This window comes from Cyrtonyx montezumae, unplaced genomic scaffold (assembly GCF_038088225.1).
Source record: "Cyrtonyx montezumae isolate F1298 unplaced genomic scaffold, pur_monq_1.0 scaffold_8, whole genome shotgun sequence".
Taxonomy (NCBI): Eukaryota; Metazoa; Chordata; class Aves; order Galliformes; family Odontophoridae; genus Cyrtonyx; species Cyrtonyx montezumae.
Genome location: NW_027072089.1, coordinates 110,396,628 through 110,422,096, shown reverse-complemented (window position 1 = coordinate 110,422,096; position 25,469 = coordinate 110,396,628). Strand labels below are relative to the sequence as shown.

General features: G+C 41.2%; 1 protein-coding gene across 1 annotated transcript in view; it reads left to right on the top strand.

Moving 5' to 3' along the window:
* The window catches only part of CHN2 (chimerin 2), a 156,951-nt gene that overhangs the window by 124,430 nt on the left and 7,052 nt on the right, over positions 1 to 25,469 (top strand). Inside the window, exons 7-10 of the mRNA XM_065752490.1 lie at positions 8,919 to 8,996; positions 15,479 to 15,563; positions 18,825 to 18,998; positions 20,621 to 20,698. Of these exons, the coding sequence (XP_065608562.1) occupies positions 8,919 to 8,996; positions 15,479 to 15,563; positions 18,825 to 18,998; positions 20,621 to 20,698 (415 nt within the window). The remainder of the gene's footprint in view (positions 1 to 8,918; positions 8,997 to 15,478; positions 15,564 to 18,824; positions 18,999 to 20,620; positions 20,699 to 25,469) is intronic.

Here is a 25,469-nt window from a genome sequence, read left to right as displayed (position 1 = left end):
TGCACACTTCTTATTTGCTGGTTGCATTCTTTAAGACATAATTGGAATAAATCGAATAAATCATTATTTTCCCTTTACATTGCCAACTCAGTTTATGTGCTACTGCAGGAATAAGTCACAAGGTGCTGCAATAAAACAGGATAGAAGAGTTTCTAATGATGAAAAACACTTCAGCCCATTTCTAGCTCATTGCACTGTGTCTTTTACCTGTCAGTGTTGTGACTGCTGAGCAATAGTGTAACTTGGTTGTGCTGTTAGTAATTTTGAGACTGAAACTGTAGAGTTCCTTCACAACAGCCAGAAACTGCCAAAACTAGAGAAGAACCCTGTTAGCTGCTTGATGATGTTGTTGGCACGCTTCTCCCTGCAAATTGCCTATCATCTCCATCTCCCTGTGAGCTCTAAACAGAGCAGCAAGCTGTTGAGGATCAAGTCCTGAATTGTTACTTTCCAGGAACAATTACATTTCAGGGACTGACAGCTCATTAGACAAGATGATCACTGGCTCACTAATCACTGATTCACAAATCAGTTGTTTTATTTCGCTTACGTGCATCACTTCTTCAGTGTGCACTGAAGTCTCTTGTTTAAGCTGTCTTAAGCTCTGGCAAAGCTCGTGACGATGCTGCTAACCTCTGAGGCTGCCTGAGAATGTAAAGCATACTTTACATTCTGCTCTCGGCGTTGCTCTGCAGTCCCTCTGGAGATCAGCTGGCTCTGCTGAGCAGTTAGCGGCTCAGAACACAAATGCCATTTCTGTCTGATTCTGTGGTTTCTGGGAAACTTTCCTGAAAACTATTTTCTTCTTTGTTTTGTCACAGTCCCAGGGGACTGGAGTTTTGCTTCTCTATAAGAACAGAAGAAGCTGTGACTCTGGTCCTAAAGAGTCAGCCTGGAGCATATGGTGCAAGGTCTCCCTCTGAAAGAGGTTCACTTCCATCAGTATCAGAACTCAAAGTGAGAAAGGGAAGAACCTTTAGTATTCTATTTATTTTTGTATGTTCAGTTTCACTGAGCATGGTTCAGATAGCCTGTCACTGTATTGCTATGAGATAGGAACTGCGTGTTAGGTATAGTACAGTTTGAGACAGAAATGGGAATTAACCTAAAAGTGAGTAGGCAGGTACGTGTTTGATGTCTCTTTATTTGGGTGTGTTGTGGGGTATGTGGTGCAATGGCCTTATTCCCGTTGGCTATAAAAGCTGTATAGCAATGGGATTTCCTGTCAAGTTCATTGATTTCAAGTTCTGGCATTAAACAGACTTAACCCACCTCACAAAGTATGGTTCTCAGCTGTGAGTTAGTATGGCACCCAACCAGCTCCTTCAGTGCACCAGCAGTTATGTTCAGCAACAGCATGGGAACAAGCCGAGGGCCCCAAGGGCAGAATGTCCATGCTCATGACACCTCCATCCTCTTTCCCAACCCTCTCTGTCTTGTATTTTGCTCACATAAGTTGCCTTACTCAGAGGGAACATTTTTGCCTTCCTCTCCATCCAGACTGGAAAGTAAATGTGTTAATTTCTCCACTTTATTGTGGTGGCTCAGCAAGCTTGGCTTTCATTCAAACTCTGCAGTCTCCTTGCAGGGCAATGATTGTTCTAATGAATGGGAAGCTGGCTTTCCTAAACAGAGTGCAAATAGCACTTCAGGAAGGAAGAACTTCATAGAACATAAAATAATGCACAGGTGTCATGTACATGTATAAGTTAGATGCTGAAAAACGAGCAACCACTGAGGGTCTGGATAAAATCTATAATGTTTAAGATATTTTTTAAAGTCTCTGTCTGTTGACTCTCTTGACTAATGCCCTGTATCTTTCAGACAGCATGAGTCACTTCCCTCGTAATTCAGAGAGGCCATTGTATATCATATTAAGTTCGTTATGTTGCTAGGCTATTTCCTCTGCGGGTGAAATATCAAAATGCTGGTTACCTGTATGGCCAGCATAAGAAATTTGTATTAATTCCATACTGACTCCTCCAAAGTGGTACTTCCTGAAAAAGTTCATCCAGTGAGCCCAGATAAATTTATAAAGGTAAATGCAGCGGATTAAGAAATGATACAGTAAACTGGGTATTTTGTGTTATCAGCCGTAGCCAGCTCTAAAATATGAAAAATATTAATATCCTAAATGAAGTACAGTTTGCATTCTATAATTATTTTTATATAGAGTTCAAGCTGAAAGAATGAAGAGTACCTTATTCAGTTTATTCTAAAATTGAATAGATTATAGAAAAATAGAAAAGAGAGAAATAAATCTTACCTAATTTTTAATGACTTAAAGTAAGCTATCTATTTCTACTTCAGTCACCTAATTTCCTTATATCGTTGATAAAAGAGCTGCAGAAACTTGATCTGTCTTAGACGAGGATGAATCATTGTTTGGAAGTTTGTGTTTTTCTCCTTTGATTGTGAAGAGAATCCAGGTGACTATTTTAAATTCGACATCTGCCTTTCATCCATCCACTTCCATCCATCCAGACCATTCCTAGATGTCTATTTCTTAAAATATGTATATGTACGGTATTAGTTTTATTGTCTGAAGAATTTTATTGATTGATTACAGTATTACAGCAGATTTTTGACAAAAATCAGGATAAAGATTGTTCACATTTTGGTCTGACTACAGACCAGATCTTGTCATCGTTGCTCTTTATTACTTATAGGTGTGAAACAGTCAGTCATATGCACTGTGTTCACAAAGAGAACAAGAAGTACATAATTCAGAAATAGATCCAGTGCAGTTCCCTTGGGAAAGCTCTCTTTGCAAATGAAGTGGCTCTCTCTAGCCCCACTGTTGGGGCCTTGGTGCTTCAATTCCTCTGTGGAGACAGAAGTGGCATCAGTGTCTGTCTCTGCTCTACTCTACCCTGCTTAGCCTTCACCCTGTGCCCTCTCATACCCTTTGCTACCTCTTGGGTCATGAATACTAAGCACAGAGGAGAGGCTCATGAACTTGGCCAGGAAAACGTCATTAATAACCTTGACAAGTATGGAGATGGATTGGAAAGGATAAAAGAGAGAGTGGGAGGAAATGAAGTTGAGGCAATAAACAGGCCAGGCCTGCTGTTACCATGTTAATCTCTACAGGGTTATTTGGGGAAACAACTGAATTAGTTAATCCTATATCTAGTTCCTTTCCTTATTTCTGGATATATTTCTTCCTTGATACCTTTGATAGATTTCTAATAGAACAAGTATTTATAATTGTTTACAAAAATGAGAAACATAAATACTATTTTAGAAATACTAAGTGCAATGACAGGCATGGAATGCAAAATTTAACAAATTGTGATGCAATTGTTTGACAATATAAAAGGGTTTAGTCCACTCTTTATTTTTAATTGGAGGTAAGTATGTAATTGTTTGCTACTAATGTAACCTCCAGTTGTTGTTCCAAAACAGACAATAGTTTAGTATATTAATGCTCTATAAGAGGCTTTCATCCACTATTATTTTTAGTAACAGCCTCCCTAGTGCCTTGCTGAATCTACATCACTTCACCTTTGGTTCACTACATTGTTTTGAGAAAAATAATCATAATGTGTACAGGAAAATCTGCTTGAGAAGGATTTAAAAGGGGGATCTGAAGTTTTAGAGAGATTATGATTCCATTTGCTGTAGGTGAACTATGTCTTTTCTCTGCAGGGGAAGGGAGCAAGTACCCTGTCAGAAATATATGGATATAAATGATAGTTGGTCACTGTAAGGCTCATAAACAGTCAAATGAATTTGGGAGATGTGTAAGTACTTCAGTTCAGAAGTTCAGAAGTTCAGAGCATTTACTACACAAGTCCTCCTAAATGAGCTTTTCTCTTTGCTCTGAACTGGTTTGTCTTCAAAACCAAAGGTTTTCAGCGAGGACAGTCTCTCCAGTATGGTGACCTTAGGTTCACCAAAACAATTGCCACCAGTGGGGAACTGTTCTTTTCTTATCTTTGATGTCAGGAACTCTTGGTCTGCTTTGATTTGCATGGGCCAGCAGCAGTCCTCAAAAGACCTTCCAAAATCTCTGTTCTCTCTTCAGTGATAAGGAGCATATATAAACCTAGTTTGTACAAGCTGGTGTGGTAGAATTTGTTGGTGATGGAAGTGCATCCAGGCTCTCCAGAATAGTTGGCTAATGTAAATAATTTGCTGCCATAAACACTTACAGTGTATTGTCGACAGTTCTTAAAACTCATAATTTGCAGAGGAACTGGTTGTTAAAAAAACAAACAAACAAACAATTGTAACACTGAGGAACAAGAAGCAAAATGATAGATATATCTTCATCCTTAAAAAAAAAAAGTCACTTTTTTAATGGCCACAAACTTGAAGATGCTTACTGAGCTCCAGCTCACCTGAAAGGAAGTTGTGTGCTGAAAACAAGAGTCTTGAGTTTTTAGTGAATAAAACTACATCCTCGAGGACTTCAGACAGACCTATGTTTAGTAAAAGCTGTCACTGGTTGCAGCTGCAGCAGAGGTTTAGCAGAGGGTAGCAGAAAATTAATGATAATTGCTTTCTGTATGCTTATTTCTTGAGACCATATGGACTGTGTTTCCCTCAAAAGCAAATGTGAGAGCAGCATCAGACACATTTCTGTGTGGTCTGGCTCCTTCCTTAACTCTGAGGTATGTATTGCGGAGCTTTATGGTTCTGCACACCTCTGTGTTCACCTAGTAGGCATCAAGAGGCTTCTCATGAAATGGGGAATTTCTTAGCGAAGTGTGTTTTGTAAGATTAGATTCACAACTGCTGCTCTGCAGGTGTTGTTCTCTGCTTTGTGTTTAATACACCTTCTTCATGAAGCTTGTTTCCTCCCCTTTGTTCCAACAGCACGGAAGTCTTGTGGTGTCATCCCTAGTGCTGTGGCAGAAGGAGGCATAGGCTGGCTGCAATGCCTCTATGAAGGCCTCCTATGAAGACCTTTTGCTGACTGGCCCCCATGGCCGAGTCCCTCTAATGCCACGTGTTATGCTAAGAGCACACTTAGCCCGTGGCATTACTCACTGGCTCCTCTGGAGTTGTCTCTTGAGTGTACTCTGAGAAGAACTTGGTGGGAGAAAACCAGGAAAGTCAAATGCTGCAAGATTCTTCCACCATGTGTCATCTCCACATTGTGCTTGCAATTGAGCAAACACAGTCTGTCTGGCAGATGATTCAGTGTGCTGTGCCTGTGAGGAAACAGGCCTCTCTTTGACCTATGGCTGTGTTTATATGTGGTGTTAAATGTTCTTAAGGATCAGCCACAGGTTTGTCGTAATTCCCCATCATGGAGCAGGTTTCCTTTTGTGGTGGTCTTATCCAGAAAACACACTGTGTAACTCCTCTGCCCATCATAGTTGTGTCATAGTCCCACCCCCACCAGCTACACACATGGGTGACAGCAGCTGGGGGATGGAGGAGGTGAGCAGTGGCTCTCCACCACGTAGTGGAAAGGCCACCAAAGAGTAGGCCACCCCACGCATGCACAGTGCGAGATGCATCTTTCTTTCAGCCAGTCCTCAGTGCTGCCCACACACTTAAAACTGAAATCATGCAACGTGTACACAAATGAAAGCTTTTCATACTAAAATGTGTTCCTTCTTGCCCCCAAGGGCTTTGTTAGCTAACAAGATGACAGTGTCTTAGGAAAGAGACAATTGTGCAGTTCAACTCATTATACAGAGGCGTGCTGGAAATGTCACAGCAGCTGAGTTGCACTCTCCTCTCATTCGTAATTTTGTTATTCTGGTCCACTGACATTCATTTTGCTGTGAGTGCTCAATTTTCTATATAGAATTTGTATTTTGCAGAAAGACTAATAAAATGAAATCATATGTTACACAGAAATCCTTTGGTCTGAAAATGCAAGACAGCCTGTATTTGCCTTTCAGTCTTTACTAGTTCAGACATTTGGTCACAACCAGCAATAATATTTTTAGCCACTGGTGCCCTGTTTCTTTGCTGCAGGCTGACTTGTTAACTTGATCAAGAGATACTCTTTAAATGAGCTGACACTGTGTCCTGTGCAGTAGATTTTATACTAAGAAAAAGAAAATAGATAAAAGAAAGTGTTTCAGTACTGGGGCTGGCCTGAGGTATCAGTGCATTAAAACTGTTTGCTGCTGGGAATTTGACATTGCTGCTGTTTGATCCTGGCTTAGGAAAGGAAATGGTTGTATTGCAGTCCAGCTCATCTCCATTTCACAGCATCATTTTAGACATCAAACCTGGTGGGGCTTTGTATGATTAAGAGCATGCTTAAGAGGATGCTCTCACAGTTGGCCTTCTGTACACATCCAGTGTTTGCAAGGGATCCCGTTAAACAACCATCTAAACAGGGCCCAAGCAAGGCAGATAAGGCAAACTAATGGATAAATAAAAATTCATATACAATAAACAATAAATACTCATCTGCCTTAGTCATATGAAGTAGTTGACTGTTTTCCGCCTCCAAGTCAATTACGTTTAATGCTTCTATGCAAACAGTCAGAGTTTCCACTAAATACAGTACTGTGTGTCTGACCCCAGGATGACACACTGACATTCCAAAAATAGCATAATAAATAAGATGTATCATCGTAAGCCTGTAGCTTGAGTATCAAATAAAATCTGCCATGTTATGTAAAAAATATTGGTTACATAATGGGATTTTTATCAGTCCAGCAACATAAATACTAATATTATAGCATTATTAGGCAACAAACCTCTCTGTGACTTTGGATCTGTTATTCTGAAAGTCATAATGAAAGTCACTTATGTATGTGGAGTTAGATCCTGTAGCTCCAGAGGTGTCTGAAAACACAGAGCTAGTTAGATTTTCTTGGCTGCAGATAAATGCAAATAAATTTAAAATGATACTGAGAACAGAAATGGGGGCACAATGAGAACTTCAAACTGCTCTGAAGTTTCTTGATGGCCAAACTGAAGCCATCACTGCTGTGGGGAGTCAAGGATGTTCTCAAAACAGGGCTCCTCATCTCTTGAAGTACAGTGAGAGACATCTGGGGAAAAGTAGTCTGCCTACATCTGGGGAAGAGTGGTCTGCCTTCATCTGCTAGAAAGCAGCTAAAAGTCCTGAGCTGGCAGAAATCAGGACTTAGTGGGAGGACATATGGGAAAGCAGCAGGGATTTCCTCCGGGCAGAGCAGTATTAATATATACATCACTGCCACTTGTCACTGGTGGTCAAATAGCAGTGCACTAGCAAGGGAAAGGCTGGCCAGGCAGTGACTGCTCTGGTAGCAAAATTCTACCTGGAGAGGAGAAGCTTATAAGAAGGGATTCTACAAGTTACCTAGAAAATAATTATGTTGTATGTAGAAATAGGAGCATCATTTGGTAACTGAAAATCTGAGTTTTCAGGTTGCAGAATTTCTTGAAAAACCTAAGTAGGGCTCTAAATGGAATTGCATGGCCTGATGTTACCAACAGCCAGCCATCTGTCCCCACAGGCTTTCAAATCAAGAGAGCATAATTTCTACTAAGGGCAGGCAATCTGTAGTGCAGAGGTTTCAGTAAGTGAATCAGGTGAACCTTCTGCATTTTCAGTTTGAGGTAAGAGCAGACTGAAAAAAAAAATTAGAAAAAGGCAAGCTCAACTTCACAAGTTAACGTGAGCAAATTAAGTAATTTCACATGTTTTTTGGGTAGATTGAAACGAAGCAGGCTGTAACAGGCTCATGTAGTCTTTAGTGTCTCTAGTTCAGAGAGCCTGTTTTCCCAGGAGTGCTGGTTTGCCCAGGTGTCACTTGGTGCTTGGTGTCACACATGTACTGTGTCCTGTGATGAGGCCCTGTCTGGCTTTAAAGACTTGAATCAAGTGCCCAAAGTAGCACTGCAGACTGTAGTGCATGCTGGCTGGGCTCTGTGCCTCTTCCATCGCTGGTCTGTAAAGTCACTTTTCCTCCCCAAGTCTATATATGTGTGCAAACAGGGTGAAGGACAGTGCTCTTTCTGCCTTGCAGATGCTGCTTTGCAAACAGAGCTGCATCCATGGGCTTTCTACAGCTGCCTGAAGTCCCCTGCACTCAAACACTGCAGAGGATTGCGGGGCTTCCTAGCTTGCATCTCCCCATGCTGAATTGCTAACTTTGACAGTGAGCTCACTCTATGCTACTAAGAGCTCTCTGACAAAATGTTCTGATTTAAAACAGCATCAAAGTGCTTGGAATGCTTTTGGATTTTCCCCTTGTACAGGATATGAAAGAAAAGAGAGATTTTTAGCCCCGTAAGATTAAACAATCGTCATGGTTTTAAGGGCTTAATCTGCTGGCATGCGGGCTGCTGGCTTATAAGTCTTAGAGTGTAATTGGATGCAGCATCACATTCAGTCGTTTGGGCTTCTCCGGGGCTTTCTGTTTGTTTGTTCATTTCTAGCAGGCTGCAGAGCATCAGCATTCTTCCCCTTGAGAGGCTCTTGGCCACGGAGCCGTAAAGCTGTGCCCCCAGCCGGGATTTTGGCAGCACCTCGCTGGATCCCACTGCCCTGAGTGCAGGGGGGGAGGCTCACTGTATGAAATCAGGCTATTGTTCCAGGCACACATCTGCCTTCAGAAATAGCACGGCACAGGCCGTTACTTATTCAGATGCAGAAGCTCCTTCCGTCCCACAAGCCAGCCCATTCGAGTCACATGCCAGAGGTCTCAGCAGAATGGGCTGCAGCTGCTTCAAATCTGCTGTCTAACATCAGAAGCAGTTGGACAAACTGTGCCGTGCTGACAGCAGCGAGCCTGCCGGGTGCCAGGGAAGACAGGGAAAAGATCTGGGACCCAAGCGTGATGTTCTCAGAGGATCTGTGGCTGGAAAATGAGAAAAGCTGTGCTGTCGTCCACAAATCGAAGAGGGGAAGGAAGCGCCAAGAGCTCCTGGCCGTGGCCCTGGGGGTGAAGGTGGGAGTGAAGGGGGCTCTCCTGTGGCAACCTCTGAAACTCTTTGCCTATTCACAGATCACCTCCTTGGTCAGAAGAGCAGCCTTAACTCAAAACGACAACCATTTCAACTATGAAAAAGCACACAATTTTAAGGTAAGCACGTCTTCCTGTTATTCACGGCTGAAAAGTTATGTTTTGATGCCTTGATTTATTTGTTTTTTTCCTGTGGATTTTCAGGCACCGCCTGCACTAGCTCTGAGAAAACTGTTGAAAAATATGTTTTTTTTCTTTCTGAAGTTCTGCTGACTGCATTTCTAATGTGCTTTCACATAGCTACTTAATCCAAGTAATGGTTTTGCTGCTTGCTTGACTACTTGATTGGTATATTAGTTCTTTTTCCCCACATTCAGTGTTCGTTTTTATTGTTCAGAAAGAAAGGATACTTCATATTGATTGTCATTAACTTGAAGTGTATCCATTTCTAAACGACATAAAGGTCCCTTTTCAAAAAGCAGCTGCTATCAGAAGCCACTAGCACTTCATCAGCAACATTTTGTACCCTTTCTGCTTTGAAGAACCTGATTGCACAGCAGAGTGCAGAGGGGTTTTGTCTCCCAGCTTTTGTTCCAGCACCACATACTAAGGAAAAGCTCTTAGAGTCCCACTGAGCCATGGGACCTAAGCTTGTGCTTGCTTGTCAAAAAGTAAGCATGTAGCTGGACAAAGCTGGGGGGATGTTTAGACATAGCATCTTACTGCTGTCGGCTGCAAGCAAAATCAGATTTTTCACTTTTTCCCACGAGGAGTAGGGAAGTGACTCAGTTTTGGAAGTGGACTTCCTGGCAGCTTAGTCTGAAACGTTTTGCTAGAGGATAATACTCTTCCAGAGCATGCCAGCCAGTTACTGTATCTAATGTCATCAGACTGTGGTTTGATGGTTATCAGAATGGATACAGAGGGCAGTAACACCACAAGAAAGTACTGCATCTCAGCTTTGAAACCTCAGTTTGCTTCATTCTCCTTGAGAATGCTGATCGGGGTCACTGTCAGAGCATTTTAACTCATTAGCAGAAAGAAAATGTACTGATATTCATCTCTGGCCTGTCAAAAAAGGAGAAGCAGTAATGAAAATTATTTCACTGATTTTGTGGTTTAGCAAAAAAAGCTCTACTTCTTGTTTTGTGAATGTGCTTCCATGCAGACATTGCTCTCCTCTGCAGTGCTTCTGCTGCAGATGGTAAATCAATAATTTAATATTAGTGAGCAATGCAAATAATAGCATCCCTCTTCTCATTCCTCCTCCTCGACCCAGTCTACAGAAAAGTCAATACTTATTTCACTGATTCACACTGAGGAAAATAGAGGAAATATTCTGTGCTGTCTTACTTGATTAAAACATCTTTCATTTTTTCTGGGTTTTGCCCTCATTATCATTTTAATATCAAATCTATTTTAGTTTAACAAGAAAATATTTTCTCATGGCTGAGACTTTTTTCCACTTTGACCCATGCATTCTTTCCTCTTCAAAATTCCCCTTGTTTTGGCTTTGATTTATAATTGGAAGTGTGCCCAGTTAACTTTGTGTTTGCACAATCTCGCTGTTGTACAGCCTCTATTCCTTTCTGTTTCAAGAGAGTCATAGTTTTAACTGGAAAATCACATGATTAAATATGAATGCATTTAAAAGCTTGACAACAGAAAGTTATTGGTTTCTCTCAGTAAAAGGACACAAAAATCTTAAGAAAGGAACATTAAAAAAATATATGTTGTCCAGAAAGAAAGGGCAGGCAAAAATGTTATATATACTTAAAGAACAAACACATTCACTGTACAAATATAATCAATTTTCCAAAAGAATATATTAAAACCTGGTTGCTGAGCAAAAAATGTGGATAGAATACTGAGAGTAGAATATTTGAATTTAAAGGACAGATAAATGCAAGTCTATCTTTAGCATAAACTCATATTAATTAGAAAAAAAAAGTTAAGAAATTATATAAAAGAGAAAGAATGGCTTTATGGGACTTGGAGCAAAATTCTTGATTGCATGTTGGGAAATCTGGGATTTTTCTGAAGGAGAATGCTATTTTGTGGACATTCAAAGTCATTTTCTGAGTTTTTAGGTGAATAATGCCATGTATTATATAATTCATTTCAGTTATAGGGACAAAGCTTACGTATCATAGTGTTCCTCTGAATCTTGTCATAGGCTGCTCTTCATGAACAAAAAGAAACTCTTTAGCTCTTTTTCTTTGGTCATGAAGAATCTTAAGTCCAATATTCTAGTGAAACTGATGGATCGTATACCTACTGAGATCTCCCTCCAGCCCTTCCAAACCAATGTAGAAATTAAAAAGGAGCGTGGGAGTATGGGGTGTGAGGGCACTAGGTTATCCCATTTTGAGCATCTCTTCTTTCTCATTCAGACTCTTTTCCAAATTTCAAGGCACTCAAGGCAAACGAACAGAAAAAAAGATTTAGGATTCAGCCTGATTTGTTAACCTGGGTTTGTCCTAAGTGCAAAACACAGTCACATGGATTTAGATTTGGAGCTGGCGTCTGTCTGGCGGGACAACTTTGCATAAGCCGGGGTAGACATACCATAACTCAGGAAGAAGAATAAATCTCTGAAGCCCTGTTTATGAAAACACAGAGGTATTTCTGTAACTATGTGGGTTTCAGCCTGTGTTGCAAAGTCATCTTGCATCTCAACATGATTTGGATCCAGCAGACTTTGGCATGTTTTTTACCCACCAGTGTCAGTGACAAGGTCAGCCTTGTGCCTGAGGGCAGTTGTGTGGAGTTTGGGGATGCTCAACATAGAATCATTGAATCATAGAATCATTAAGGCTGGAAAAGACCTTTAAGATCATCAGTCCAACCATCAACCCATCCTCACCATGCCCACTGACCCATGTTCCTCCTAGGTATTTGTGACAGGGCAAATATAGCTGAATAATGTGTTTTTACCATTATATTGTTCCTGTTTGCCATCATAGTATGGGCAAACCCCCCAGCAGCATTTGGTACTAGAGCAAAGGCAGTTGATTACTTGCAAGTCAGGAGCTCTGCTGGGAGATAGGAATCTCTGGGTTAAATTCCCCCCTTGCATTAATCACTGCAGACAAACACTGCTTCTGGGAAACAAAAGGGAGGGATTTTTTAGAGGCATCACAAATATTATACATGTGTACTTGAACAAAAATTGCAGCCAAGTCAGCTTGTCTTCCCTGCAAACAGCTTCAGCTCAGCAGGGAGTACACAGGAGAGTACAAATTCACATGTGCTCAGGTAGAGGTCTGAAAAAAAAATCTTTTATTTGGCTGCAAATAGAAAAGTCTTAAAGACAGTCAGATAAACAACAAAATCATCTCAGAAGCAGCAGCATCTAATTCCCATTGACACCATAGATTTCAGTCCAGGACAGTTTTTATTTTGTTTCTGTGATATTGCTGAAGGGGTTGTTTTTTTCTTGCCACTGCACTGGAAGTTCTTCACTTTGGTCTTAGTTTCTCCCTCTGTGAACACAGTTCATGTAAAACTCCAGGCACAGACTCGAACTTAAGGTGACAGATAGTGGCTGTGGGGAAGCTCTTTCGTTTGGAAACAGGAACACCAGAGAACTGAAGGGTAAAGTAAGACAGGAAGAAGGCAGTATGAAAAGGCATGCAGGGGAATTTGAGGTGGCGACCCAAAGGTGATTAGCAGAGAAGAGGAGGTGAATCTAATAAAGAAATTTCTGTTGAAAGTCATAGAGATGAAGAGGAAACAGAATGAATAAATGAGAGTTTTGAGAGATTGAACAGGGAAAGTACAGTTTTGTCTTTTATGAAGAAATTATTATTGTAAATTGGACTCTCTGTAGGCTGTAGTAAAATCAGCTCAAGCCTAGGCAGTGTGTATTCAGAGAGGCCACCACTGTAGAATGGAGTGGCAGCAATAATTAGGTCTTCATCAATTTTCCAGAAATCTAAGCCCAGTTCTTTTGTAGGGATACAGTTGCATAAGACAGGACAAAAACTAAAGACCCATCTCAAAAACTTGAAGACCTTCTGTTACCTTTTTTTACTTAGAGTGGAGATGAGATCAAACTTGCAGGCAAAATTCCCATTTGCCACTTGAAGGTGATAGATGCAAGCTTTGGGCTGAGTTCAACTGATGAGTACACAAGGACAGAACTCCTGATTTCTTTAAAATTAATGTCAAGACAAAAATAAGAGACTTGGTTCAAATCTCATCTTAGGAGATTTTTTTACTTTCATCCAGAGACTTCTAAAAGTCTTCCTTTTTGAGTTGGAATAGCGTTTTGGTGTTTCAGCCTGACCAGAAATGTCCAAGACTAGCTTTTGTCAGGGTATTTCAGCTGGGAACTTGCCATTTGAGCTAAAATGCAGAGCCATGAAAAATTGAAGTGAATGCATAAATAGAGCTAAGCCTTTGAGGGCCACCAAGCTGAAGAAAACAAGGGCAGGGTGTGTGGTCAGCACTTCTCAGCTGGAGCCCTCCATGAGCTCTGAGGACCGCTTGCCATTAATGACAGGAGAAATCAAGGAATAATCAGCTCCCATTTTCTAAATATGCCCCAGTGAGATCAGCTGAAGTAAGCTTTATGTAAAGTGAGCAAGTAGGCCGCAGATATCCTAGCAACTAGATGTGCTTCATGCGGAATGGAAGTGGTGCAGTTTCAAAAACACTGAGTGAGCTTTTACAGCCCCTTCTCACAAGGTTAGCTTTTGTAAACCACTGCACAGCAGAAGATGAAGATAGCTGTCTTCCCTTAGCAGATGTCTTCCACCCACAATTAAATGCAGGTGCAGACCTACCAATTACGGGGTTATCAGTCTAAAAACAGTAAAGATGAGGGCATAATTAATTTTGTCTGCAGTCTTTTTATCCAACGAAGGTCATACAGAACAGACATAGAATAGAAATGAGGTCATGAGCTGCTGTTAAGTGCTGCCGCTAAAAGCCTTGCCCGAAATTTCACGCTACGTCCCATTCAAAATAAAAGAAAAATAAATAAATGAGTGGTTGACGTGTACGTACGAGATATTTCAAACTTTATTGCAAGGTGTTGTTTCCCAGAGATACTTGTTTTTACTGAGGGGCAAAACAGCGCTTTAGAAAATTTGACCCATTGGATTTTCGAGCTGAGAGCCTTTATGTTCAAAAAAGAGGAAGAATTGCTATGGCTTTAAGCTCTTTCACATAATTACTGGATGTGGGTAATTGGCCAGGAGTAATTCGTGGTCGGGCTCTTTAAAGTAATAATACCACATTTTATCACTGTGTCAGGAAGAGGGGTCTGAATTAAAATTGCAGTACTGTATTTTACACTCAGGAGCACAGACTTGTTTACACGTGATACCACAGACAGCTGTGGCTAAAACATTAGCAATCCAAACGCTTGCCTTCAAACTTCACAAAGTTTATTTGAAAAGGGCAATGGCCAATTTTTCTTCTATGAAAAGAGCAACTTTCCCGTCCCATGGGCGGAAGCGGCCTGTCAGCAATCCGCCCCATCAGTAAACACAAACACATTTGAGGAAAAGGAAGCATTAGCAGCCTGAGTGTGCATGATTTGTTTTGCTAACCTCAATTAAGACTCTGACCGGAACCGGCTTGTACCACGTCCATTCACACAGGCACAGACCTCACTATTTACTTTCCTTTTCAATGAAAATGAAGTGCTTACTTGACCAGAATGTGCATCTGAAATAAAAAGCTTTTTCATAACAGCTTTTGCAAATGCAGTCAAGGAAGCAGCAATTGTGTGCAAAACATGGCTCAGAAACACGTGATTTCTCAGCACACAGGTTCCATTATTTTTCCTTATTTACTGATGTTTGTACTACAGTAGAATAACATTTGCTGTACCTAGGAGCACCCCTGTGATATATTTTGCCTGCGTGAGTCCAGTTTGCATACTGCAATGGGGAAAGATATAATTTGCTTGTATCACTGATGGACTCCGGTGTGACAAATCAGGTCTTTACCCGAGCACTGCCTGGAATAAGTGCACATATCATTCCTTATCATCCATGATACGAGTTTATTGCAGTCACCATGAGTTTTTGTTGGTGTTGTTGCATGTAAATGCACAGGTATGGGTGGTGTTCTCATCATGGTGAATTTGCTCCAGATCTGTGGGTACGTAGCTTTGAAAATGAGGTGCATTTGTGTCTCGTCAGCCACTTCATTTCCTTCAGATGATCTACTAAGTGTTCGAATCTCAGAAACATGCTTCACTGGATTGACCTCATCAAATAAAAGCACTGACTACAGTTCCTTGGATTATTAGTTTTACTTCTTTCTCCTCTGACTAATGAACCTGGTTTCCTCCTATCTACTAGAACTAAAATGTCAGCTAGCAAATATTGTTTGCTTTTAGTGTTGCACACAGCCCAGTTCTCTGTTTCGTTAAGCCTATTGAAAGATAAACTTTGAGATCAAAGCAAATTTCTATGCCTGTGGTTTATTTCATCTAGACTATGGAAAGATGTGGGCACTGTGTGGTAACGATTTGCTCCTACTGAGACTTCTGTTGTTTATCCAGTTTAGTTGTTCCATCTGTCAGACCATCTGCCTCCCAGTGACCCTATTTCTTTTTTTTTTCTCCCTCCTTTGTATTGCAGGTCCACACATTTCGAGGTCCGCACTGGTGTGAATACTGTGCCAACTTCATGTGGGGTCTCATCGCTCAGGGAGTGAGGTGTTCAGGTACCCTACAAACATTTTCAGTCTCTATCGGGAAGTGCTCAAACATCCATCCCACCCACCACAGCCTGCATGCCCTGCAGGAGGGACGAGCAGGGGTCACTTTTGCAAAACGTGCCAAGAAGTCCTCCAGTGCCAATTAGAGCTCTGCCGTTTTCTCTTGTCCCGGAAAGCACGGACCAGTTTTAAAAAGAAATCACATGTATGCAGCACCTACAGTCCAGACCTGTTGTTAGAAAAGAGATGTCTCTGGTAGGGCAGGTAAAAAGCATTTCATTTTTCACATCTCAGCTCCCACAGCGCACAGACACCGAGCTGTTGGAGCAAATCCAGAGGGAGGGCCACAAAGATGATCAAAGGGCTGGAGCACCTCCAAAATGGAGACAGGCTGAGAGACTTGAGGCTCTTCAGCCCTCCAGCTGAAGGCTGCAGGGGGATCTTACAGCAGCCTTACAGTACGTGAAGGGGGCCTACAGGAAAATTGGGGAAGAATTTTTTTATAAGGGCATGTAGCAACAGGATGAGTGGAAATGGCTTTTTGCTGTAAGAGGGTAGATTTAGACTAGATAACAGGAAGAAATTCTTTACTGTGAGGGTGGTGTGACACTGAAACAGTTTGCACAGCAAGGTTGTGGGTTCTCCCACCCTGCAGGCACTCAAGGCCAGGCTGGATGGAGCTTTGAGCAACCTGGTCTAGAGTGAGGTGCCCCTACCTATGGCAGCTGGGTTGGAACTAAATGGTCTTAAAGGCCCCTTCCAACTCAAACTGTTCTATGATTCCGTGTGAAGAACTAACAGAAATGGGACTACAGCTCTTTCACTTACCATAACAGATATTCTTGGAGGAAAGCCTAGATGTGTTTTCTTTTAGAAAAATAACCCTAGCTGCCTAAACACAATGTTTCATCCTGTTTGTTATATTACATTGGCTAGACTTGGAAAAATCCATTAGCTCTTCTTTACTGAAGAAGAACATCCATTCAGCAGTGCCTTGGGAATGCATGTGCTTTGGTGTAGACATTAAGAATTGGCCTTTATGGTGTCATTAAGTTTTCACTTGAATGTTTTTACATCTTAAGAAGCAAGCTCTGGAAACAGCAGAGACAGACAGCAGCTAGGATTCAGTTTCTCTTTTTTTGCCACCAATTGCTGAGAAGTGTCCTTGTCTGCAAAAAAAACCCATCACCTGTTTCCTGTAAAAATACCATGCGTCACTGCAAGCCCTAAATAGCCCACCTCAAGGGAAAGCAAATAATATGACTTCGTTTTCCCAGAAGGATTCATTTCCTCTATAACTGTATTAGCATTTTAATAGCATTTTAATTACTTTAAATTTGCTCTCTTGTGAAAAATAATCACATCGCAAAAACACAATACTCAAGGAATCACGATCTTTAGGATTCAGCAAGTGAAACTGTATTGGGTGTATGGAAAATGGGGTTTCATAACTTATTTCTACAGATATACAATGTCTTCCATGTCTCAAATGAATATGAACATGAATATCTTTAAGGTCCTTTCCAATCCAAACCATTCTATAAAACAGTTCTGCCATAGCTCTCTCTGCCCTGACCCCAGGGTGCTCCTGAACTCAGGCTGGCACCAAACACACTTGCCCTGACCTCTGCCTTTCAAGACTAGAAGAGGTGATTGTAACATAAAATTTAGGCAGCAGCTTGAAGGATTAAAATAGCTTTCAGGAATGCAAAGTTACTGCTATGACTTTTCTGCCTTAAGATGAATAATGGTAACAGAAAGAATATGGAAAGGAAAAGTACAGAAAAAGGAAAATGAATAATAGTTTGCTTTTAAATATGATCTTAAACACAAGTGTTCAAAAACTGACCATCACAGGGCTGTGTTTGTTCACATATGAAATACCAAACTTAAGAAAAGGTTTGTTTATCTAGTATGAAACATAATACTCTCCCTCATTAAATTACCAACATTAATCTTAAGACACATGCATTTGGACTTAACTTCACATACTTGAAGAACACAACTGAAAACAGTACAGGGAGGATCCTAACAGCAGCTGCTCTCATGTACTTGGATTTCACACAGTAACAGTAATTCATTATGCAGTAACAACTGTATGAAGAAACACAAGAACCCACCGATTCCATTAAATGTGTTGGTGTGTTCACAGTGACAATCTGATTTTGCTTGAATAATATTTTATCAAGAATAATACTGAAATGCATTTCAAGTAGTAGAGACACATTTGTAATTTGAAAAGTTTAGGCAGTAAGCCAGCAGAAAAAAACAGTAAGCAACTTGCTAGTGATGACACTGGAAATATCCAAAAGGCACTGAGTGATAGGCATGACTGAGAAAGCATTAAATCAGGAACCACATTTCTGTGAGATAATGTAACTCATGGTGCTGTTTGCTTTAGGGAGGCTTAGAAATTCATTTGGCTGAGTGCTTGAATCTATTATAAAAATTCAATTTGTGGTGATCAAGGAGTCACATTTAAGTTAATAGATACTCACTAGTGCAGCCAAGAGTTGATTCTGGAATAAGATACCAAGAACAATTTGTAACATAAATCGCTCTTGTTTACACTGTGCCTTTCATTCTGTTTTATATGCTCAAACTGACCCACAGACTAAACAGAGGGGTCACTTTAGTCACCAGGGAAGAGGTGAGACAGTGATGGTGAGGCTGAAACTGATGAGCAGAGCAAGTCAAAATGCTGTGTAGCAGGGATTTGGGAGGGGAGGGGATGCGTGTCCACTCACAGCTCTGGTAGAGTTTCAGTACTCAAGTGAGCCTTAGGTCCTTAGCCCTTTAGCAGCACCAAGTCACAAGCTAGCCAGCAATGATTCACTTGCACATTTTACAAAAGGACAAACTCAAATACTCAGAGCTAAACCCCACACTTTCAAATACAACACCAAGTGTCCAGCAGTGAACTGGCCCAGCCTCAGCAGTGTCTGTCCCCACCGGGCTGGGAGGCGAGGAACACTCAGAGCTCTTACAGCCTTTTTAGCAGAAGTGCTGGGGTTCACTTTGCCCAGCTTTTCATAGGAGATTTCTGTGCTCGTCCTTTTTTTATTTTGGTAATTCTCCAGCACAGTGAACTGTCACTGAATCCTGTCAGTGCTGTGCATTGAGAGGTCAGCAAAGTCATAGAAAGTGATGTGGAAACAACTGTTCTGTGGGGAAGTCATGCCTCTTGGTTGTGCTAAGGAAATAAATTGATAGACAAAACCTCTCAGCATGGTATTAATTAGTGAACCTGGTTATCTTTATTTACAGACTGTGGGTTGAACGTACACAAACAGTGCTCCAAGTACGTGCCCAACGACTGTCAACCGGACCTCAAGAGGATAAAACGCGTCTACTGCTGTGATCTGACCACACTGGTGAAAGCCCACAATACTCAGAGGCCAATGGTGGTGGATTCCTGCATCCGAGAGATTGAAGCGAGAGGTTTGTATGCTTCAAAAGCACCAGGTGTGATAAAATGACGATGACCTGAATTACCTGTTAAGATAAGACAGAGTAGTGTGCTCTTGTGCCAGAACGACAGGATGAGAGGACTTTTTTTTTAGCACGAGTGATATGTTGCTTTGCATTAGCTAGTCAAATTAAATCTTGACATTTAATAATGTAATTTGCTGAAATGCTTTCTGAAAACATGTCAAAACAGGTAGTATGTTACACTTTTGAAAGGAGTGAACTTTAAAGTGAACTTTAAGTTCATGTGTATGTGTCCTTTTTCATCATTTTGTTTTAGCATACCTAGAGACACTTCGAGCTTCAAAGTAATCAGTTTAAATCAAACCCATTATTAATAACCATTGAGGGCATTCTGGGCAAGAGCACACAAATTGCTGGAAAAGACTCAGGCAAATGAGGACACAGACAGTGGCATTTTGTAAGATCTTGCTAACTGCTCAGATTAGGAATATTTGCACGACACTCACCTGCTGACTGATGGATACCACATCTCAAGCAGCCCATCACAGCCCATCCAGCTAATGATAGGTTTTTGATACTCAGAGATGCATGCTAGATTAAAAAAAAAATAGCATCTCTCACCTAGCACATCTACCTGAGACTGTAAGGATCATGCAGTTTTGCTTTGGACAACACACACAGTTGTGTGTGTTGTGCTGCCCAATAAGCCAAATTTCCCTGTCAGTCATAGCTTTAGCACAGAAATCTCATAATGTTGAGTTCGTGGCATCGCAGTAATCTGCATAGCAACACACTGATACTAGCCATAGGGTTTTCAAAGCCACGCATCATCTCCTGAAATGAATGAAAGATTTACAAGTAAATCCCCTGCACTGCTCTGTAAAGCTCTACCAGGATTATATCATCATTGCAGGGACAAATAGAATAGCTTGGAGTAAGACAGAAGAGCTTTAGTGAGATGATACAACAGTCAGCTACACTGCATTTGAGATATAATCACTTACTTGTACATTTATTGATTAAGAGAATATCTGCTGCCCACCCTTTTTTTTTTCAGCATCTTTACAGTCCTTTCTTTGTTGTAGAACTTCATTTTTCTTTTATAATGCTTATTTTCTTCTTAGGAAAACAAAGTGCATTGGATCCTATAGATAGGTTAGCACTGTGCATAGATAGAATAAGGAGCACTAAGGTTAAAATAAGTAACATCAGTGTAACTCTACTTTGTTAGTTGTGCCTGCTTTGCTGGGCTGTCCTTCATTTCATGCTGCCTTGGAGTAAAGGTGGGAGGGCATAAAGCAGATCTCTTGCCCTGGAAGAACTGCAGAAGGGATATAGTGACACGAAGAACAGCATCCATCATGTATATCAGCAGTGTGTAAGTGTAGGCTGACAGCGAAACTGGGAACAAATGTACACAAGGGGAAAGGCAATCTCTTAGTTTCACTGTTATTTATTACTAAGCAAATGGTAAAAGCAAAGAAGGCCTTCATTAATTATGGACAAATACAGGAAAATCTCCAAGGTAAAAAGTGTAAATCATGGCAATAACACCCTGCCATTAGCAATGTGCTGTATTTTCTTCTAGCATTACCTGCTGTGTATCTACTGCTATTTTCTTTTTGTTTCAGGTTTGAAGTCTGAGGGCCTCTACAGAGTCTCAGGCTTCACTGAGCACATTGAAGATGTGAAAATGGCCTTTGATCGAGGTACAACATTTTTAAATTTTGTACAGTTTTTATTTAAACTTTCCAGTTGAGAACTTCTCCTTTGCTGTTGGTATGGGTATCATGGTAATGAAATTGGCAAAAAAGCATAAGTACAGTAAGCAGCCATTTTTTGTAGATTTCTTAAATTAATCTGTAGTATTTTTCATAAGAAGGAAGTGTATTTCATAGTTGGAAAGATTAACTAAACACTCAATAAATAATGGTATGCAGAAGTTTAAGCACTCAGGCCATTGGGTGAGTGCTCGACCTAGCAGCACAGCCTAGTTCAAGCATAAGCCTAGACTGCCAGGGAAAGGTTCTTGGCCCTGTCTTTAGTGAGCTCGGTGCTCTCTAATATGGTAATCCGTTTCTGAGCTCAAGAAGCAGGAACTGCAACTGAACACTCATTCTGAATGCAGCCTCGCAGGAAGCACCACACCACCACGCATGTGACTGCCATTTCTGTGTCTGTGCTGAGAATGAGAGGAGCATGTAAGAGATGAGTTGTACAGCTTATTGAAAAACTGTATTAATTGAAACACTGCCTGTTAACCACAACTAGCCTCAGAGCTGTTACTAATCAATTTGGCTGATTCGTTTGGTTCTGGTAATGTACACAGTCATTGTACGCAGTGGCTCAGCAGGTCAGGACCTCACAGCCAGGTCCTGTCCCACCACCTCAGCCTGGATCAGAGCTGATTAGGGTAGGGGTCAGGAGAACAGCTAAGGTTTACCCCAAGCCCCATCAGTGGGCACCTTCCTGTGGCATGGTAAGTCCAGGCACAGATTGAACAGTAAGTCTGTGATTCACAATAAGGATCAACCTGTGGGTTGGGACGCAGATCAGCTGGGTGTGTGACCAGGCACAGGCATGGCCATGGTGCAGCTGGAGACGGGTGCAGAGTTGCTCAGGAAGGGTCTGGGGCCTGAAGCTTGCAGGCTCTGTGGGCAGGAGGTGTGTGGGCAGGCTCTGGGTGAGGCTGCTCAGGACTAGCAAAGTCTATGGGTGCCCTCAGGGCCTGGCACACTTACTGTGCCTTTTTTGTTTGGAGACAGCATGTTGTGCAGACTTCGCTGGCAAACAAGTCCAGCTATGTAAGCAGGAATTTCCAAAGTGACCTATACTCAAATATCCTTTAAAAAATTATACAAAAAAATGTATTGGATGCTGCAGTTGTGATCATACACACATCAAACATCATTTGGGTGAAAGAGGTGTCAAATGCTATGATTGCTACGGTACCAAGATACACATTGTAGACATGCTGCATTGAGCAGCATTGCTGAAATGGTCACAGGTTACATATGTCCCACTCTGCCTGTGTGGGTATATCTAGCCTGGCTCCCTTCTGTTCTTTGTGTTAGTTCTCTTCTACGTGTGCCAACCCAAATGAAACCCAAGTGGGGAAGCACAGGCTGAGGAGGGAAGGGCTTAAAGAAAGTAGACAGAAATTTGTGTCTGAGCATGACTTGCAAGCTGCTGTAGCTGTCGTTGGTTTGAAAATGCTTCTGACCATCAGAGCCAGCTCAGTTTTACAGAATATTCCTTTATTGTTGCTGATATTCCTGTCATAATCTGGTGGCAATACATACTTGAATTGGAGCCCCAGCGGGGAATGTAGCGTGATTTACTGGAAAAAGCAGCATCTGTAAACAGGAAGAATAAAGTCACGGACAGTATCAGATTTCCAAATGAAAAAGTATGAATAAACACAGAAGCAGAGAAAGCAAGGGCCAAGTTTGCATACACAGGCTACGAGGAAACCTATTGGGCATAAATGAATAAAAAGCTATGTCTTCATTTTCTTTTGACAGTCTCTTGAGGGAAAAGGGAAAAGAAAGGAAAGAAGATTGCTGTGCTGCCATGAGTAATGCTAAAAACAGGGAACAGTGCATAAAATATTGTTATGAGAATGTATGACTACAGTACCAGTGAGACCAGATGCTGAAAACTTCACTTTCTACTTCTGAAAATGTTTTCTCCCTGAACTGAGGTTGAAAGCAGAAAGATATCTTTTTTCTGTTTCTTTTTCTTTTTCTTCTTTTTTTTTTTTCTAGGAAAGGGTCTAAAGAAAACAAAAATAGTTTTTCTCCTGACTTGTGGGCTGCACAACTTGAAGGTGTTGTCAGCTCACAGAGGGTTACAATGGCAAGAGATTTCCAACTTGACAGCTCAGGGCTGACTTCCCTGTCAGATCCAGGCCTAGAGAGACAGGGACCTTTGCCTTTCTTCTGCATCTCTCCTCCTGTGTCACCCTCAGAGCCTGAGCAGCAAGGAGCACAACATCCCAAAGGCATGGCATATCCCAGATCTCTTCAGTAGGTGTCAGAGAAGGAAGCTGATAGCCAGGTGCTTGACAATTTAGCGGCCCTTTTCTGACCGTCTGAAAGCAAGGCTCTGAAAGGAGCTTCTAATAAAAGTCAGAGTAAACACCTTAGCTAGTTTTTAAAATGGAAGCTGAACGATTTATGGAAAGTACAGTACTGCATGATGCCTGCAGTTGCAGAGTGCTATACTCAGCAATTGCAGGGGTCACCCCTTTCTTTTATGTCTGAGCCACCCCTGGGCTATGATGTGCTGTTGCATCCCTAGAAATACAGCTCTTGATAACTGCTTTTGAAAACAAACAAGAAAGGATTCCTGCTATTTTAACACACTGGATGTGTGCTTCAAATAATGTTGTGAAGCCTTCTGGTTTTGCAGCTTTCCTTCAACAAGCCATGGGACAGAAAAGACAGAATAGTGCATGTATTAGGCACACAGGGCTGACTCGGACGTAGGGTCCATCTCCAGTTATTCCATTTGCAGCTGAGGGGTTACAATGGACAGAAGTCAGCCCTCCCCATGACCAACTGTCCCAGCACTGTCAAAGGGACACTGACTTGTTGCTGCCAAAGAATTACAGTGAGGACTGAAAAGAGAAGTCAGGCTTGAAAATTAACATCTCAGGAAGAGAATAGCATCCCGCAGAATGTTATTTTGGCTGTAAAGCTGTGACAGTTATTTTAAAAACTGAGAGAATTTGGTCCTCATCTTGTGTAAATGAAGGCTGCCTTCTAGAGCGAAAGCAGTGTAAATACTCCTGCTGTCAGGGAGGGCTGGGCTCACAGAGGCACTGACAATGTTCCATTTCAGTGATTTTCATAATGAGAATGGGGGGAATAATGTGGATTTATTTATCCTTGTGAATGTTGGTGCTGTAAAACAACAGTTGCTCTCTGTGAGCATTGTTGAGCTGTGGCACTCTAACAGCCATAAAACTCCCATTGTGCGCTTTACCCACAGAGCTGCTGTTGTCATAAATGCATTCTGTCCTTCCACTTGTTTGTATGACTGGCTGGTACAATACACTTGCTAAAAATATTTTGCTGTTTAATATTACATGAGTACTCGGAGGCATCCTAACTCGTCCTCACACTCCTTCACCAGTGTGTCTGAAAACCTGTCACATTGAAAATCCAAAGAAAATACCAAGAAGCACATTAGCTTGGCAAAGGCTGTGAGACAGAAAAGAAAACATTAATGAAGAAGGAACTTGGATAGAAATTTAATTCAGCATTCAAAGGGCATAGCTGAGGCTCTAAGAATGTAATACTTACTCCATTTCCTTCTCTAATAAACCACTGATGTATTTCTGTGGCACCCAAAGTCAGCTGAAACCTCAAAACAAAGGAAAAAGACTTCTCTTGTCTTAAGATGTTCAAACTTCACTATAATGCAACAAAATATATAGGAAGTCAAACCAGGAAGGAAAAAAAGGACAAGTTTGGGGTAGGATTAGGTTTATAAAGATTAAATGAACTAGATGCTTGCAGTATGGTATAAAAAAAGGATTGTATTAACATGCCCAATCACATGCAGTATCACTGCAGTGATCCGAGGAAAGTTCCTTTACCAAAGAACTAAAAAGACAGCTGTGGTAATGCAGAATATGTACCAAATATATCTATTTCCTGCAATTTGTTGGTGTAGGTGAACCTCTGTAAATAGGTGTCACGGCTTTACCTGCATTAGATCAGTTTTCTACACATAGTGCTTTGAATTTTAAGCATAGCTAAATGAAAGTACAAACACGGGGATTTGGTGAGGGTAAGAGAGAAGTAGCCTGCCAGAGGGCCTTCAGTGACTGAAAATGAAAGGAAAAAAAAAAAAACCCAAACAGACAATCCAGAGTCTACTGAAGGACAGGAAAAATTCTGCCTTCCCCTAAATATCCACTGCATAAGTGGAGGTATATTCTGACAGACGTTATTATTCTTAACAAAAAACTCAACAACAAAAAAAAAAATCTTCAGTGCATTTCCATTGCGTGTATTTTTGTCTCTGAAGTGAAGAGAGAAATCTTTGAATCAGGAATTAAAGCCTTTTTCCTACAGTAAGTGGACAGAGATGTGTTTGAAGTACATCGCAGTCTGAAGTACCTCAAGCCGAAGTGCCCCTTTAAGGAAGCGTGCTGGGCTTCTGTGCAAAAGTACTAAATAAATAACACTTCTATTTAGTGTACTGGTGACCTGGATAATAGATGCAACCTTCTGCTTTGCTCTATCTGTCCAGATGCAGCTGCTGTCTCCTTGAAAGTATCTGTTTTCAGTGGAGCATTTTGAGTGCTCAGTGTCCATCAATTAAATAGAGCTCTCCACACGAACACTTTATAGGACTAATGCTACTGGGCCTGGAACGTTTGGATTAAACAAAAGATTGGGGTAGTGTAAACATTCTCCTAGGGGTTATTGATGCTGTATTAAATTAAATGTTGATGGATGTATTCAG